Below are 14110 nucleotides of genomic sequence, written 5' to 3' on the forward strand. Positions count from 1 at the left end.
TAAGGGGACGGTCCGCTATGGAGGTCAGTGTTAAGGGGCGGGGTGCTGTAGAGGTCACTGTTAAGTGGGCAGGGTGTTGTGGAGGTCACATTTTAAAGGAACGGAGCTCTGTGGAGGTCACTGTTAAGGGGGATGGTTATTGTGGAAATCACTTAACGAGACGGGGTACTGTGGAGGCCACTACTAAAGGGGGGGCGCTGTGGAGCTCACCGTTAAAAGGGAGGGCGCTGTGGATGTTACTGTTAAGGGGGCAGGCCGCTGGGGAGGTCACTGTTAAGGGGGCGGGGTACTGTGGAGGTCACTGTTATAGTGGATACTGTAGATATCTTTTAAAGACACACACAAACATTAAATGAAGTATACCCGTGTGCTTCTGCTAGTTACTAAATAAATTAGACTTCTGCTATTATCCCAAATTCTTTGTAATGCTCTTTGTAAAGAGAATAGGCCTGACATACTCACTTTGGCAGAATTTGCTTGTTACAATTCAGTCAATGATGAAATCTTCCTTCTACACAGTTTATGGTTGTGAGCCTCTTCTTCCTGTCAAAACAGTCTGCACAAACCTTATTCCTTCACACAAAGAAAAAAACACTGTAGCCTTTTCTCTGGAATTACTTCATACTCTCAAGATCCCTGCTTCCATATCTCTCTCCTTCATACCGGTCCTCAAAAACTTCTCCACCATGGTCAAAACATCACCTGTCTCTGTTCAGGATTACAATACCAAGTATGAGATCAACCAAATCTTGGATTGTAGCAAGGCTAGTGGGAGGTTACTGCAAGAGATAAGGTCTTGAAGACAGAAGATTGCTTTCTGATAGTCACCTTTGTTTGTGTGCCACTATTCCAACATCCAGGACTTATATGGATCCTGCAACTACATTAGTCTGGCTAAATAGGACTTTTCACTATTCCAACTCGGCTATATAGAGGCCCTGCCACTATATCAACTCTGCTACAGCTCCACTACATCAAAAGTTCCTCAGCTAAACGGAATCATTGCACGTGGGCGGCTCAGCATTGTACAGCACAACTACAGCTCAGCGACTCCAAGCGTGTTACACTACTGCTTCATTGCGTCCACAGCTCTGTATTGTATAGCACTACTACAGGTCTGCTACACCAAGTATTCCTCAGCCCATTTAGATCAGTTATGCTCCAGTTAAAACTTCAGATCAGCTATGTCTCTGCTTCTGCTGTGTCTGTGTTCCTTCCCTTATGCACTGATGACATCTGCCCTTTGCTGCTCAAGATTTGCTCATCCAGACCAGTGTCTTTGCAGATCTACCTCACCATGTGAGACAAGAAAAATCTGTATTAAAAAGGAAATTTCTGGGAGTTTTATACTGATGACTTATCCTCTGGATAGGTCATCAGTATCTGACTGGTTGGAAAAAACCCTTTGAAAGAGAGGCACAGATGAGATGAATTATCTCACTGAAGGATCAGGTTATAGCTGCTACCCATAAAAGTCTATGGTGATGGGAAAGAAGATGGAGCTGCAGAGAGAGAGAGAGAGAGAGGCACAGACACACACTGCTGGTTCCAGTAAGTGGTTTACTATCTAGCTCTAGCGCTGGATTCACAGCTACACTGCTTAGTTCTGCAATATAATGTCCTCCATTCTGTTGCTGCTTCTGAGTGTGTGCTACAGAGAGATGGAGCACATGATCTTCTGTACTGCAATATATAGGAGACAATCACAGCAGATCTGGGAAAGCAGACGATTAGAGATGGAGGCTACAGATTAGAGACGGAGGCTACAGAGGGGTAGACAGATGGACAAGCCCCAGGAGAAATTCATCTTGCAGGCCAACTTGACTCCACAAGCAGACCATCTATTTTTAGTCCCTTTGCACTAAAACACACGTTTTTATCAGCTGCCCTTTGCTCATTCTATGAGAATTGTGGCTTTGGTATTATGATATTTATACACACATCAGCTTCAGGTTCTTCTTGAGCCCACATTTATTCTTACAATACTTGCTAGCTGACAGTTGAGGAACAAATCATTCTTGCTGTCACTGTAAAAGTGCATGTTTTTACTCATACTTGTCCCAAGTTTGAGTGCAGTCCTCGGCACTCCAAACTGTAGAACAGGAACAAAGAAACTGTGCCATTAGTTCATACAAAGTCCAAAGACGGCTGGCATGACCACTCCTCACAGCACCATGGCCGATTGTCCTCCATGGTTTCAGAAATGGTCTCCAATTCCGGCAGCTCTTGGCCTCTTTCAAACAAGTGTATTGAAATCAAGCAGTATTCTGGCTCTGGATTATGAATGGATTCCTGATGACATATTTTCAGTATTCAGCTTCAGGACTTCATCAGGATTTACTTGCGTATTCTTTCCTCCCTGCATTTCGGATGCACTCCCATAGACTGTAACGTGCCTATTTGGAAACAAATACGAACAAAACTCGGACATGCTGCGTATTTCAAATACCAATGGAAATTATACACCCTTGTGAATCGTTTTATTCATGAACATTAGCGGAGGATCTTGGACATAAAATCTGGCCCATATAAGGATTGCAAATACGTGTGAAAGTGGCCTTTTTGTAGCCAGTCAAGAGTCTTTCAATTCATGTTTGAGGGATTTTCATCCAATCGTCCTTGCAAAAGTCTTCCAGTTCTGTGAGATTCCTGGTCTTTCTTGTATGCACTGCTCTTTTGAGACTTTCAATGATATTCAGATCAGGGGACTGTAAATACGATGTTTTTTTGAGGGAGTCTATTGTGGATCTTGAGGTGTGTTTAGGATCATTGTCCATTTGTAGAAGTCATCCTCTTTTCAACTTCAGCTTTTTTACAGTTGGTGTTATGTTTGCTTCTGGAATTTCATTGAATTAATTCTTCCCTCTACCCATGAAATGTTCCCCATGCCATTGGCTGAAACAAAACGCCAAAGCATGATTAATCCACCCCTATGCTTAAAGGGATTCTGTCATGAGATTTGAGGCCTATAACCTAAACATATGGCCAGGTCCCTACTAATACCCTGAATCCGAAACTGACCTTATTAAATGTGCCTGTGGCTCTATTATCATATAAAACAGGTTTTTATAACCTGTCACTCACGTACCAAATGTGTCCAAGACGTCCCGTCTCATCATGCAGGGTGCCCGGCTGCAGCCGCCTTCCGACTAGAAATCGCCGCCCTCCCTTTCAATAGAACCGCCTACCTCACCTCAGCGCCGCCTCCGAAAACGTCCGCTCTCCTCAGCCAGATCCCGCGCGTGCGCAATAGGTATAACTAGAAATAGATCAAAAGGGAGCCTCTGTAGAAAAGCAGCCTGTGCGCTCCGAACCTCCGAACAGCTTTGCACCCGGCTGTAAGAGGTTGGATGGCTGCAATAGGGCGGTCAAGGCAGGTTTGAGCGAAGTGCACCAGCCAGCGCATGCGCACTTCGCTCAACGAGGCCGCTGCCAGGAGTCCACACGGACGCATCAGGTTATACCTAGTGCGCACGCGCGGGATCTGGCTGAGGAGAGCGGACGATTTCGGAGGCGGCGCTGAGGTGAGGGAGGCGGCGATGAGGTGAGGTAGGCGGCTCTATTGAAAGGGAGGGCGGCGATTTCTAGTCGGAAGGCGGCTGCAGCCGGGCACCCTGCATGATGAGACGTCCCCTTGGACACATTTGGTACGTGAGTGACAGGTTATAAAAACCTGTTTTATATGCTAATAGAGCCACAGGCACATTTAATAAGGTCAGTTTCAGATTCAGGGTATTAGTAGGGACCTGGCCATGTGTTTAGGTTATAGCCCTCAAATCTCATGACAGAATCCCTTTAATGGTTGGAGAGGTGTTCTTGTTATGAAATTCTGTGCCCTTTTTTTATCCAAACATACCTTTGCTCATTGTGGCCTAAGAGTTCCATCCCTCATCAGTCCACAGGACTTGTTTCCAAAAGGCACAGGTTTTAGATGATGTTCTTTTGCAAACAGCAGATGCTGAATTTAGTGGGGAGGATGGAGGGTAGATTTTCTTCTGATGAACAGTAGAACAATGTACCACAACTCCCGATTGTGCTAAATTTTTCTGAAGGTCTTTAGTAGGAGATGAGCAAATTTCATATTTTGAAATTAGTTCACGCTTGGTTTACTGGTGAAAGGTGAATTGCATTATGGATTCAGTTACCACGGACCACAACGCAATTCTATGAAGGAATGCATAACGGAATGCCTTTAGAGGCATTTCGTTATTCATTCCGTCATAATAGAAGTCTATCGGCTACGGATCCGTTGCGTTTCAGTTATGCAGGGGAGTCCATTCTGTCATAGAATTGCATTATGGTTCGTGGTAACGGAATCCATAACACAATTCACTTTTTACCAGTAAACAACCTGAAATTCGCTCATCTCTAGTCTTTAGCACTCAAAATTGACCTTTCTAGCAGTCCTAACAGCTGTCATTTTTCTTGGTCTTCCAGAACTGTTCTTCACCTCTACTGTTCTTGATAACTGACATTTCTTGATTACATTTCAAACTGACGAAATGGCAACCTGAAACTACCTTAAATAGGAGCAAGCTGAAGGTTTTACCATGGCCCTCACAGTTCCCTGATCCGATCATCATTGAAAATCTGTGGATAGACCTCAAAAGAGCAGTGCATGCAAGGCGGCCCAGGAATCTCACAGAACTGGAAGATTTTTGCAAGGAACAATGGAGGAAAATCCATCAAAACAAGAATTGAAACTTGTGATACTTGCCAAGAGGGGTGCTACTACATACTAACCATGCAAGTTGCCCAACTTTTGCTTTGGGCCCCTTTTCTTTTTTTTTTTTTTTAAATGTAAAAGATGAAAGTAAAAATAGTTTTGGTTAAAATACATAGGGAATCAAAATAAAAGCAAAACTTTTATTTTTACAGATTTTTCATTTTAATCTATGCTTTCCACAGCACTTAAGCAGCAAAACAAACCTCAAACCTGAAACGCTGATTTCAGCGGTGTGTCACTAATGAGCTAAAAGTAAGTGGTTGCTGAGAACCAGCATCATAATCATTGCAGCTCAGACCTTGAGAAGAGTCAACTCTACCCGAGAAGAGTCATGGTTACGCCTCATGCACACGACTGTTGTTTTGGTCCGCATCCGAACCGCCGTTTTTGCGCCTCAGATGCGGACCCATTCACTCTGTGAGCTGTCCGCATCCGTTGCACCGTTCCGTGGCTCCGCAAAAAAAAATATAGCATGTCCTATTATTGTCCGCTTTGCGGACAAGAATAGGCATGTCTACAATGGGCCGCCCGTTTTGTTCCGCAAATTGCGGAAGGCACACGGGCGGCTTCCGGTTTTTGCGGATCCGCAGTTTGCGGACCGCAAAAAACAGCACGGTCGTGTGCATGTAGCCTTATTCATAATCTCCTGCTCTCCCCGCCCATCTGCTGATGATTGACAGTCTTCTACCTAGTTTTCTCCCTTTCTCTCTAGGAGAGAACTGCCAAAGGGAGAAAACTAGGTAGAAGACTGTCAGCCATCAGCAGATGGGCAGGGAGAGCAGGAAGTCATGAATAACCAGGACTCTTCTCAGGTGGCCTAGTCGGCAATGATTGTGATGTTGGTTCTCGGCAAGAACTTACTTTTAATTTATAAAGGACAGACCGCTGAAATCAACTCACCTGTGTCTACTTTATTCTGCCGTTAGTATGGGCAGCACAAAGTTGATGACAGGTTCCCTTTAAAGGTAATCGGTCACCAGGATAATCACTATTGAAGTAAAGCCATAGCCTAATAGCACTTAGTACCTTATTTCCAGATGTGCCTTTGTTCCAGCAATAGATGTTTTTATCCTCTGAAAATCCAGTTTATTTGGTATGAAAATGAGCCAGTAAGGTGCCCAGAGGAGTGTCACTCTTGCAGGAAGGAGCCCAGACACGCCCCCTGCCACAATGTGTCCCCCCCCCCCCCCCCCCATCACATTCAATTCAATAATCCGCAGCACTCGCCGGTAAATGATGAAAATAGTGGTGATTTATTCACTCAAGCAGCCAGTATACAGCGACGTTTCGACCTCAGTTGGTCTTTATCAAGCAGTGAGTTTTCATCATTTACCGGCGAGTGCTGCGGATTATTGAATTGTCTGGATGAGTTGGGACCCCCAGCCAGGATCCCTATCTGCGCGCACCATTTGGGTTGTAAGCCATTTTCTGGTCAGTACCCAAATGAGTGTGATGAGTAGTGCTGCCAACCCCTGAATTTTCTACATCACATTCAAGCCATAACTCTGCCCCCCCTTTTCCCTGCTCTCAGCATGAGGGCAGGCTTGGGCACTAGCAGGGGCGTGTCTGGGCTCCTTCCTGTAAGAGTGACACCCCTCTGGGCACCTTACTGGCTCATTTTCATACCAAATAAACTGGATTTTCAGAAGATAGAAAACATCTATTGCTGAAACAAAGGCACATCTGGAAATAAGGTACTAAGTGCTATCAGGCCATGACTTTACTTCAATAGCGATTATCCTAGTGACAGATTTCCTTTAAAGGGGCAGGGCGCTGTGGAGGTCACAATTAAGGGGACGGTCCGCTATGGAGGTCAGTGTTAAGGGGCAGATTGCTGTAGAGGCCACTGTTAAGGGGGCAGGGTGTTGTGGAAATGCCTGTAAGGAGACGGGGTACTATGGAGAGCACTAATAAAGGGGCGGGTCACTGTGGAGGTCACTGTTAAGGGGACAGGATGCTGTGGAGGTCACTGTTAAAGGAGCGGGCACTGCGGAGGTCTCTGTTAAAGGGGCAGGGAACGGTGGAGGTCACAGTGTTAAGGGGCGGGGTGCTGTAAAGGTCACTGTTAAGGGGGTTGGGTGTTGTGAAAGTGTGAAAGTCACATTTTAAGGAAACGGAGGTCTGTGTAAATCACTGTTAGGCCTCTGTCACACGAACGTGCGCGCTCCGTGGCCGTACTGCGGACTGCATTTGCAGATCCGCAATACACGGGTACCATTCCGAGGGCATTCCGCATCATGGATGCAGACCCATTCACTTGAATGGGTCCGCAAATCCGGAGATGCAGAACGGAAGCACGGAACGTAGTGCTCCTGTAGGGTTCCGGAGTGCTTCCGTGGGGTTTCGTCCTGTACTTCCGTTCCGCAAAAAGATAGAACATGTCCTATCTTTTTGATGAACGGCCGGATCGTGGACCCATTAAAGTGAATGGGTTAGCGATCCGCTGTGGCTGCCCCACGGAGCAGCACGACCACGGGGTGCACACATTCGTGTGCAAGAGGCCTTAAGGAGACGGGGTACTGTGGAGGTCACTAATGAAGGGGCAAATGCTGTGGAGGTGACTTAACGGAGGAGGGGACTGTGGAGGCCACTATTAATGAGGCAGCGGGGTACTGTGAGGTCACTTAAGAAAGCAGGGTACTGGGGCAGTTAAAGGGGCAGTCGCTGTGGAGGTCTCTGCTAAGGGGGCCGGGAATGGTGGAGGTCACAGTTAAGGGGACTGTAACCTATGGTCAGTGTTAAGCGGCAGGTGCTGTAGAGGTCACTGTTAAGGGGGAGGGCCCCTGTGGAGGTCATTGTCAAGAGGGTGGGGTCTGTGGAACTCACTGTTAAAGGCTGCTGTGAAGGTCAAAGTTAAGGGGGTGGGCTGCTGTGGAGGTCCCATTTTAAGAAGATGCGGCACTGGGGGTGTGGGGGTCACTGCCAAGGGGACGGGGTGCTGTAGATGTAACTGTTATAGTGGATACTGTCGATATCTTTTATGTCACAAACAAACATTAAATTAAATATACCCGTGCGAAGCTGGTTCTTCAGCTAGTTTATGTATATATGTGAAATACTGCAGCTGAAAATAGAAAATTCTCATTGAGTCTTGCATTTTGTAAAAAAATAAATATACGCTAATTGTATCAGTTACATTTTTAACACTAAAATAAAGTACAATATGTAACGGAAAAAACGTTGATGTGAAAAACCTTTACACAGATATTCTCTGCTAAAGTGACACATGCCACATTTTCTAAATCTCTTTCGGTCACTAAATTGTGTATTAGGAAAATGACATTAAGAAGGTGTCTAGACCTTTCACTCTACAAATGAGCAGCACAATTCAGTCCACAGAGTGCAGCCGAAAAGACAGAGCAGGAGCCATGAAATACAGAATCCAGAGAGAGATTAAAGAGGACCTTTCACTAGAATAAAAAATCTAAACTAAGTATACAGACATGGAGAGCGGCGCCCAGGGATCCCCCTGCACTTACTGTTATCCCTGGGCGCCGCTCCGTTCTCCCGGTATAGCCTCCGGTATCTTCATAGTTAGGCTCCACCCAGTTGAGCCTGCCGGCGTCTCCTTCTCCTATGCTGTAGCGCTGGCCAATCGCAGCGGTCAGCTCATAGCCTGAGAGAAAATAAAACCTCTCAGGCTATGAGCTGAGTGCTGCGATTGGCGAGCGCTACAGCATGGGAGAAGGAGACGCCGGCAGGCTCAACTGGGTGGAGCCTAACTATGAAGATACCGGAGGCTATACCGGGCGAACGGAGCGGCACCCAGGGATTATAGTAAGTGCAGGGAGATCCCTGGGCGCCGACTTAGTTTACATTTTTTATTCTAGTGAAAGGTCCTCTTTAAAAGGGCATCTGTCAGCAGATTTGCACCTAAGAAACTGGCTGACCTGTTACATGTGCGCTTGCGTCTCATGGTCCCATGTTCATACGGTATGTGCCCGCATTGCTGAGAAAAATGAAGTTTTAATATATGCAAATGAGCCTCTAGGAGCAACGGGGGCGTTGCCTTTACACCAAGAAGCTCAGTTCTCTCCACTCTAAAAAGGGTCAGGTGTGATGACGTTTTCACTGTCTGGTCCTGTCAAAGTGCAGAGGGTTCAGCAGTTGCAGAGAGACTAGGTGTAACGGTAACGCCCCCGTTGTTTCTAGAGGCTCATTTGCATATAATAAAACATTTTTCTCAGCGATGCGGGCACATATGAACATGGGACCATCCAGATGCCTTCGCTGCCAAGTGCACATGCAGCAGGTCAGCCAGTGACATAGGTACAGATCTGCTGACAGATGCCTTTTGAATCGCAACTTTTTGGCTATAAGAGCGCAAGTTTTGTTAACAATATGAACCACATAGATGTCCAACTGTTTATAATGGAATAAAAAAATATAACCGTAACTGTATAAATAGCATATTACATATAATCAATATTAGCAATAAACTAATAAAACCATAACTGTCACATATATACATAGTACATGTATGTATACATATATATTATATACACACACACATGTCCAAATGTGGGTTCCACATTCCGCAAAGGGGCGCGGTTACCGTGACATGAAGCAAGGAGGCCGATGCCTCTGTGACTTCAAGCCTGTGTGGAGAAGCGCGCCGGGCAGGGGATAAAACAACGTTTTCAGTACTTTTGCAGCATCTGCCTTCAGGAAGAAAGGCATCATCAGAAACACGCTGCTCGCTACACGCAGGTACTGCTGGCGGCGTGGGATGGTTTGGGGAGGCGACAGGTTCCCTTTTAAAGAGTAACTAAACTTTTAATCAAGTTTTATTTTATTTTTTAAATGTTCTAAAAAATATTTTTTTCTAATATACTTTATTTATTGAACAGGCTCCAGCCTGTGCCTGCTTCGCTAAGCTAAAAGCTTAAATGCAGGACTTTAAGCTTAGCAAAGCCGGCACAGGTAGGAGCGCACGCCGCTCAGCTAATCCTGGCACAGTACATGGTTACAGGGTATCCATGTGCTATGCCAGCATTTAGCCAACCTCAGGGGGCACAGGCAGGACCTGCTCAGCTAAGGCTACTTTCACACTGGCGTTTTTGTTTCCGTTTGTGAGAACCGTTCAGGGCTCTCACAGGCGGTCCAAAACGGATCAGTTTTGCCTTAATGCATTCTGAATGGAAAAGGATCGGCTCAGAATTCATCAGTTTGCCTCTGTTCCGTCTCGATTCCGCTTTGGAGCGTTTTGGTGTCAGTCTGATAAAACTGAGCCAAACGGATTCGTTCTGACACACAATGTAAGTCAATGGGGACGGATCCGTTTTCTATGACACAATAGAAAACGGATCCGTCCCCCATTGACTTTCAATGGTGTTCAAGATGGATCCGTCTTGGCTATGTTCCAGATAATACAAAAGGATAAGTTCTGAGCGGATGCATGTTGTATTATCTGAACGGATCCGTCTGTGCAGATCCATGACGGATCCGCACTAAACGAGAGTGTGAAAGTAGCCTAATCCTGGCATAGTACATAGTACATTTAGCCAACCTCAGGGGGCACAGGCAGGACCTGCTCAGCTATTCCTGGCATAGTACATGGTTACAGGGTCCCCATTAGCTATGCCACTATTTAGCCAACCTCAGGGGGCACAGGCAGGAGCAGCAATGTGTGCTTCTGCCCCTACTCCGTTCGCTGCGGCCCCATTGATACAGTGTAGAGCCCCTACTCCGTAAACCGCTGAGAGGTCAGTGATGTGGAGAACAGTGAATTTAATGCGCAAAAGAAAATCAGGGCTTTGGGGGGAGAGATATATTTAGTAAAAAGTCTAAAATGAATAAATAAAAGTATATTAGAAAAATTATTTTTAGGGCATAAAAAAAAAAAAATTATTAAAAGTTTAGTTACGGAAAAAAAAAAAAAAAAGAAAAAACCTACATTAAAAGCTATTTTCTTCACAGGAATGTGGCGGCTGTAGCCCCATGCTCTGATCCATGATGCAGATTTTGCGCTCACTGATACACTGTCTCATTATCTTTGTGATCTCTTTTACAGTTGGGAGAAATCTTCTTGAGTCGGCGGGAAGGTCTTGTCCACCAAAGAGATCGTGATGAACAAAATGGTCAACTAGTTTTTTAATATCACTCTTTTTTCTGACTCCACTTTTAAATAATTCTCTAATCTTCTCACTGACTCTTCGGTCAACATTTTGCCTTTTGTGAGCCACCTAAAATGAAGCAAAGATGTACACTTCTGAAGACATAGCCATCTTTTAATCAGTATAAAAAATATGCAGGCTCATAATGCTTAAAAAAAAAAAAAAAGGTAAACAAAAAAAAATTACAAATACGGTCTTTGCCAATACACAGTCTCTCTTCAACCACTTCAGCTCCCCTAGCTTAAACACCCTTAATGACCAGACCACTTTTTACACTTCTGCCCTACCCTACTTTGACCGTTTATTGCTCGGTCATACAACTTACCACCCAAATGAATTTTACCTCCTTTTCTTCTCACTAATAGAGCTCTCATTTGGTGGTATTTCATGGCTGCTGACATTTTTACTTTTTTTGTTATTAATCGAAATTTACCGAAATTTTTGCAAAAAAATGACATTTTTCACTTTCAGTTGTAATTTTTTTATTTTAAAAACTACATTTCTATATACATTTTTCTCTAAATGTATTGTTCTACATGTCTTTGATAAAAAAAAAATGTTTGGGTAAAATTAAAATGGTTTGGGTAAAAGTTATAGCGTTTACAAACTATGGTACAAAAATGTGAATTTCCGCTTTTTGAAGCAGCTTTGACTTTCTGAGCACCTGTCATGTTTCCTGAGGTTCTACAATGGCCAGACAGTACAAACACCCCACAAATGACCCCATTTCGGAAAGTAGACACCCTAAGGTATTCGCTGATGGGCATAGTGAGTTCATAGAACTTTTTATTTTTTGTCACAAGTTAGCGGAAAATGATGATTTTTTTTTTCCTTACAAAGTCTCATATTCCACTAACTTGTGACAAAAAATAAAAACTTCCATGAACTCACTATGCCCATCACGAAATACCTTGGGGTGTCTTCTTTCCAAAATGGGGTCACTTGTGGGGTAGTTATACTGCCCTGGCATTTTAGGGGCCTAATGCGTGAGAAGTAGTTTAAAATCAAAATGTGTAAAAAATGCCCTGTGAAATCCTAAAGGTGCTCTTTGGAATGTGGGCCCCTTTGCCCACCTAGGCTGCAAAAAAGTGTCACACATGTGGTATCGCCGTACTCAGGAGAAGTCGGGCAATGTGTTTTGGGGTGTTTTTTTACACATGCCCATGCTGGGTGAGATAAATATCTCTGTCAAATGACAACTTTGTATAAAAAAAAATGGGAAAAGTTGTCTTTTAGAGAGATATTTCTCTCACCCAGCATGGGTATATGTAAAATGACACCCCAAAACACATTGCCCAACTTCTCCTGAGTACGGCGATACCACATGTGTGACACTTTTTTGCAGCCTAGGTGGGCAAAGGGGCCCACATTCCAAAGAGCACCTTTAGGATTTCACAGGGCATTTTTTTTACACATTTTGATTTCAAACTACTTCTCACGCATTAGGGCCCCTAAAATGCCAGGGCAGTATAACTACCCCACAAGTGACCCCATTTTGGAAAGAAGACACCCCAAGGTATTTAGTGATGGGCATAGTGAGTTTATGGAAGTTTTTATTTTTTGTCACAAGTTAGTGGAATATGAGACTTTGTAAGAAAAAAAAAAATCATAATTTTCCGCTAACTTGTGACAAAAAATAAAAAATTCTAGGAACTCGCCATGCTCCTCACGGAATACCTTAGGGTGTCTTCTTTCCAAAATGGGGTCACTTGTGGGGTAGTTATACTGCCCTGGCATTTTAGGGGCCCTAATGCGTGAGAAGTAGTTTGAAATCAAAATGTGTAAAAAATGCCCTGTGAAATCCTAAAGGTGCTCTTTGGAATGTGGGCCCCTTTGTGCGTTCACAGGAAATCTCGCGTCTCGCCTTTATTAAAAATATTGAGTCATTCTGTCACAAAGGGTTAACTGTTTTTCCAGCTGTGTGACTGGTGCTTTCACTTGTTCCTTCATCTAATAACCTTTATCTCTAAACTACTGAGAGGTCATAAACACTTATTTAAGCCACATTCTTATGATTAAGATAAGGATTGAGCTCAAGGGTACATTCACACGTCTGCAAGTACTTTGTGATCCGCAAAACACGGACACCAGCCATGTGCGTTCTGAATTTTGCGGACTGCACATGGTCGGGACTATGATAGAAATGCCTATTCTTCAAAATAGCAGAAATAATCCAGCAGCAGGCTCAGAATAAAATCCAAGTCTTTATTACTTCATTATAAAATCCATAGGCTGACCAGACAGGCAAGGTCTACGCGTTTCGACTGTATGTCTTAACCACCTCCGGACCGCCTAACGCAGGATCGCGTTCCGGAGGTGGCAGCGCTGCGCAGAGTCACGCATATACGCGTCATCTCGCGAGACGCGAGATTTCGCTCAAAGCCGGCCCGCGCATCGCGGGCCAGCAAAAGTTAAAGAAGAAGTTCGTCACCAGCCTGCCAGCAACGATGATTGGCTGGCAGGCTGGCGATTTTTAAAAAATCCAATCACAAGCCATATAACAGATCATATTAGTAAATATGATCTGTTATATGGCTTCTCTGCTGGTCCTTTTCGTCGGTTGGATCCAGCAGAGAAGCAGACTGAACTGTGAGTAGCACCAAACACTTCACTGTAGCCCCTGATCACCCCCCTGCACCCCAATTAACCCTTTGATCGCCCCTGTCAATCACTAGTGAAAGACAAAAAGTGATCAGTGTAAACGGTCACTTTTTTTTTTCACTAGTATTGGCTGTTAGGTTTTAGGGATAGTTTAGGCCCCTTGGTTCGGTAGTTAGCGTCAGTTAGCGCCCACCCCACCGCACCGCAGTCACTTTTATTCGCTGATTAGCGTATCGCTAATCAGCATTTGTACTTTTATAGTATCTGTAAGTGATCAAAACTGATCACGGTCAGATCTATAATAGTATTAGTGTCACTTTAGTTCGCCCTCCACTCAAAACGCAGTGTTTGCCCGATCAGGCCTGATCGGTCGCCCACACGTGCGTTCACCCACGCCCGCCCCACCGCAGTGACAAAAAAATTTTTTTTTTTGATCACTGCACATTCACTTTACACGCACTGCGGCGATAAAAAAATCAGTTTTGATATTTTTTATCAACCGCAGCGGCCTCCGGTACTTCGCTAGCTTCCCCTTTGTAAGACAGGTTTGCTTTTTTTCTTGGGTAGTCTCAGGGAATACCCCTAAATTTAGTAGTCCAAAATGTCAAACAGGGGGTATTCTTCTGAAGAGGCCTACAGGATTCTGACCCAGTCGGATGAGGAGTGG

The 14110-nt window shown here is 44.5% G+C and overlaps 1 protein-coding gene across 2 annotated transcripts in view; it reads right to left on the minus strand.

Annotated features, from left to right (window-relative positions):
- Positions 1 to 870: 870 nt before the first annotated feature.
- The window catches only part of LOC120996946, an 80962-nt gene continuing 67722 nt past the window's right edge, over positions 871 to 14110 (minus strand). For both annotated transcript variants that reach the window (XM_040426833.1, XM_040426826.1), the window contains 2 exons: positions 10623 to 10911; positions 871 to 2396 (listed from right to left, as the gene is read on the minus strand). In XM_040426833.1, coding sequence (XP_040282767.1) covers positions 10624 to 10911 — 288 coding nt within the window. In that variant the 3' untranslated portion in view covers positions 871 to 2396; position 10623. The remainder of the gene's footprint in view (positions 2397 to 10622; positions 10912 to 14110) is intronic.

The sequence above is a fragment of the Bufo bufo genome, chromosome 1 (genome assembly GCF_905171765.1).
Source record: "Bufo bufo chromosome 1, aBufBuf1.1, whole genome shotgun sequence".
Taxonomy (NCBI): domain Eukaryota; kingdom Metazoa; phylum Chordata; class Amphibia; order Anura; family Bufonidae; genus Bufo; species Bufo bufo.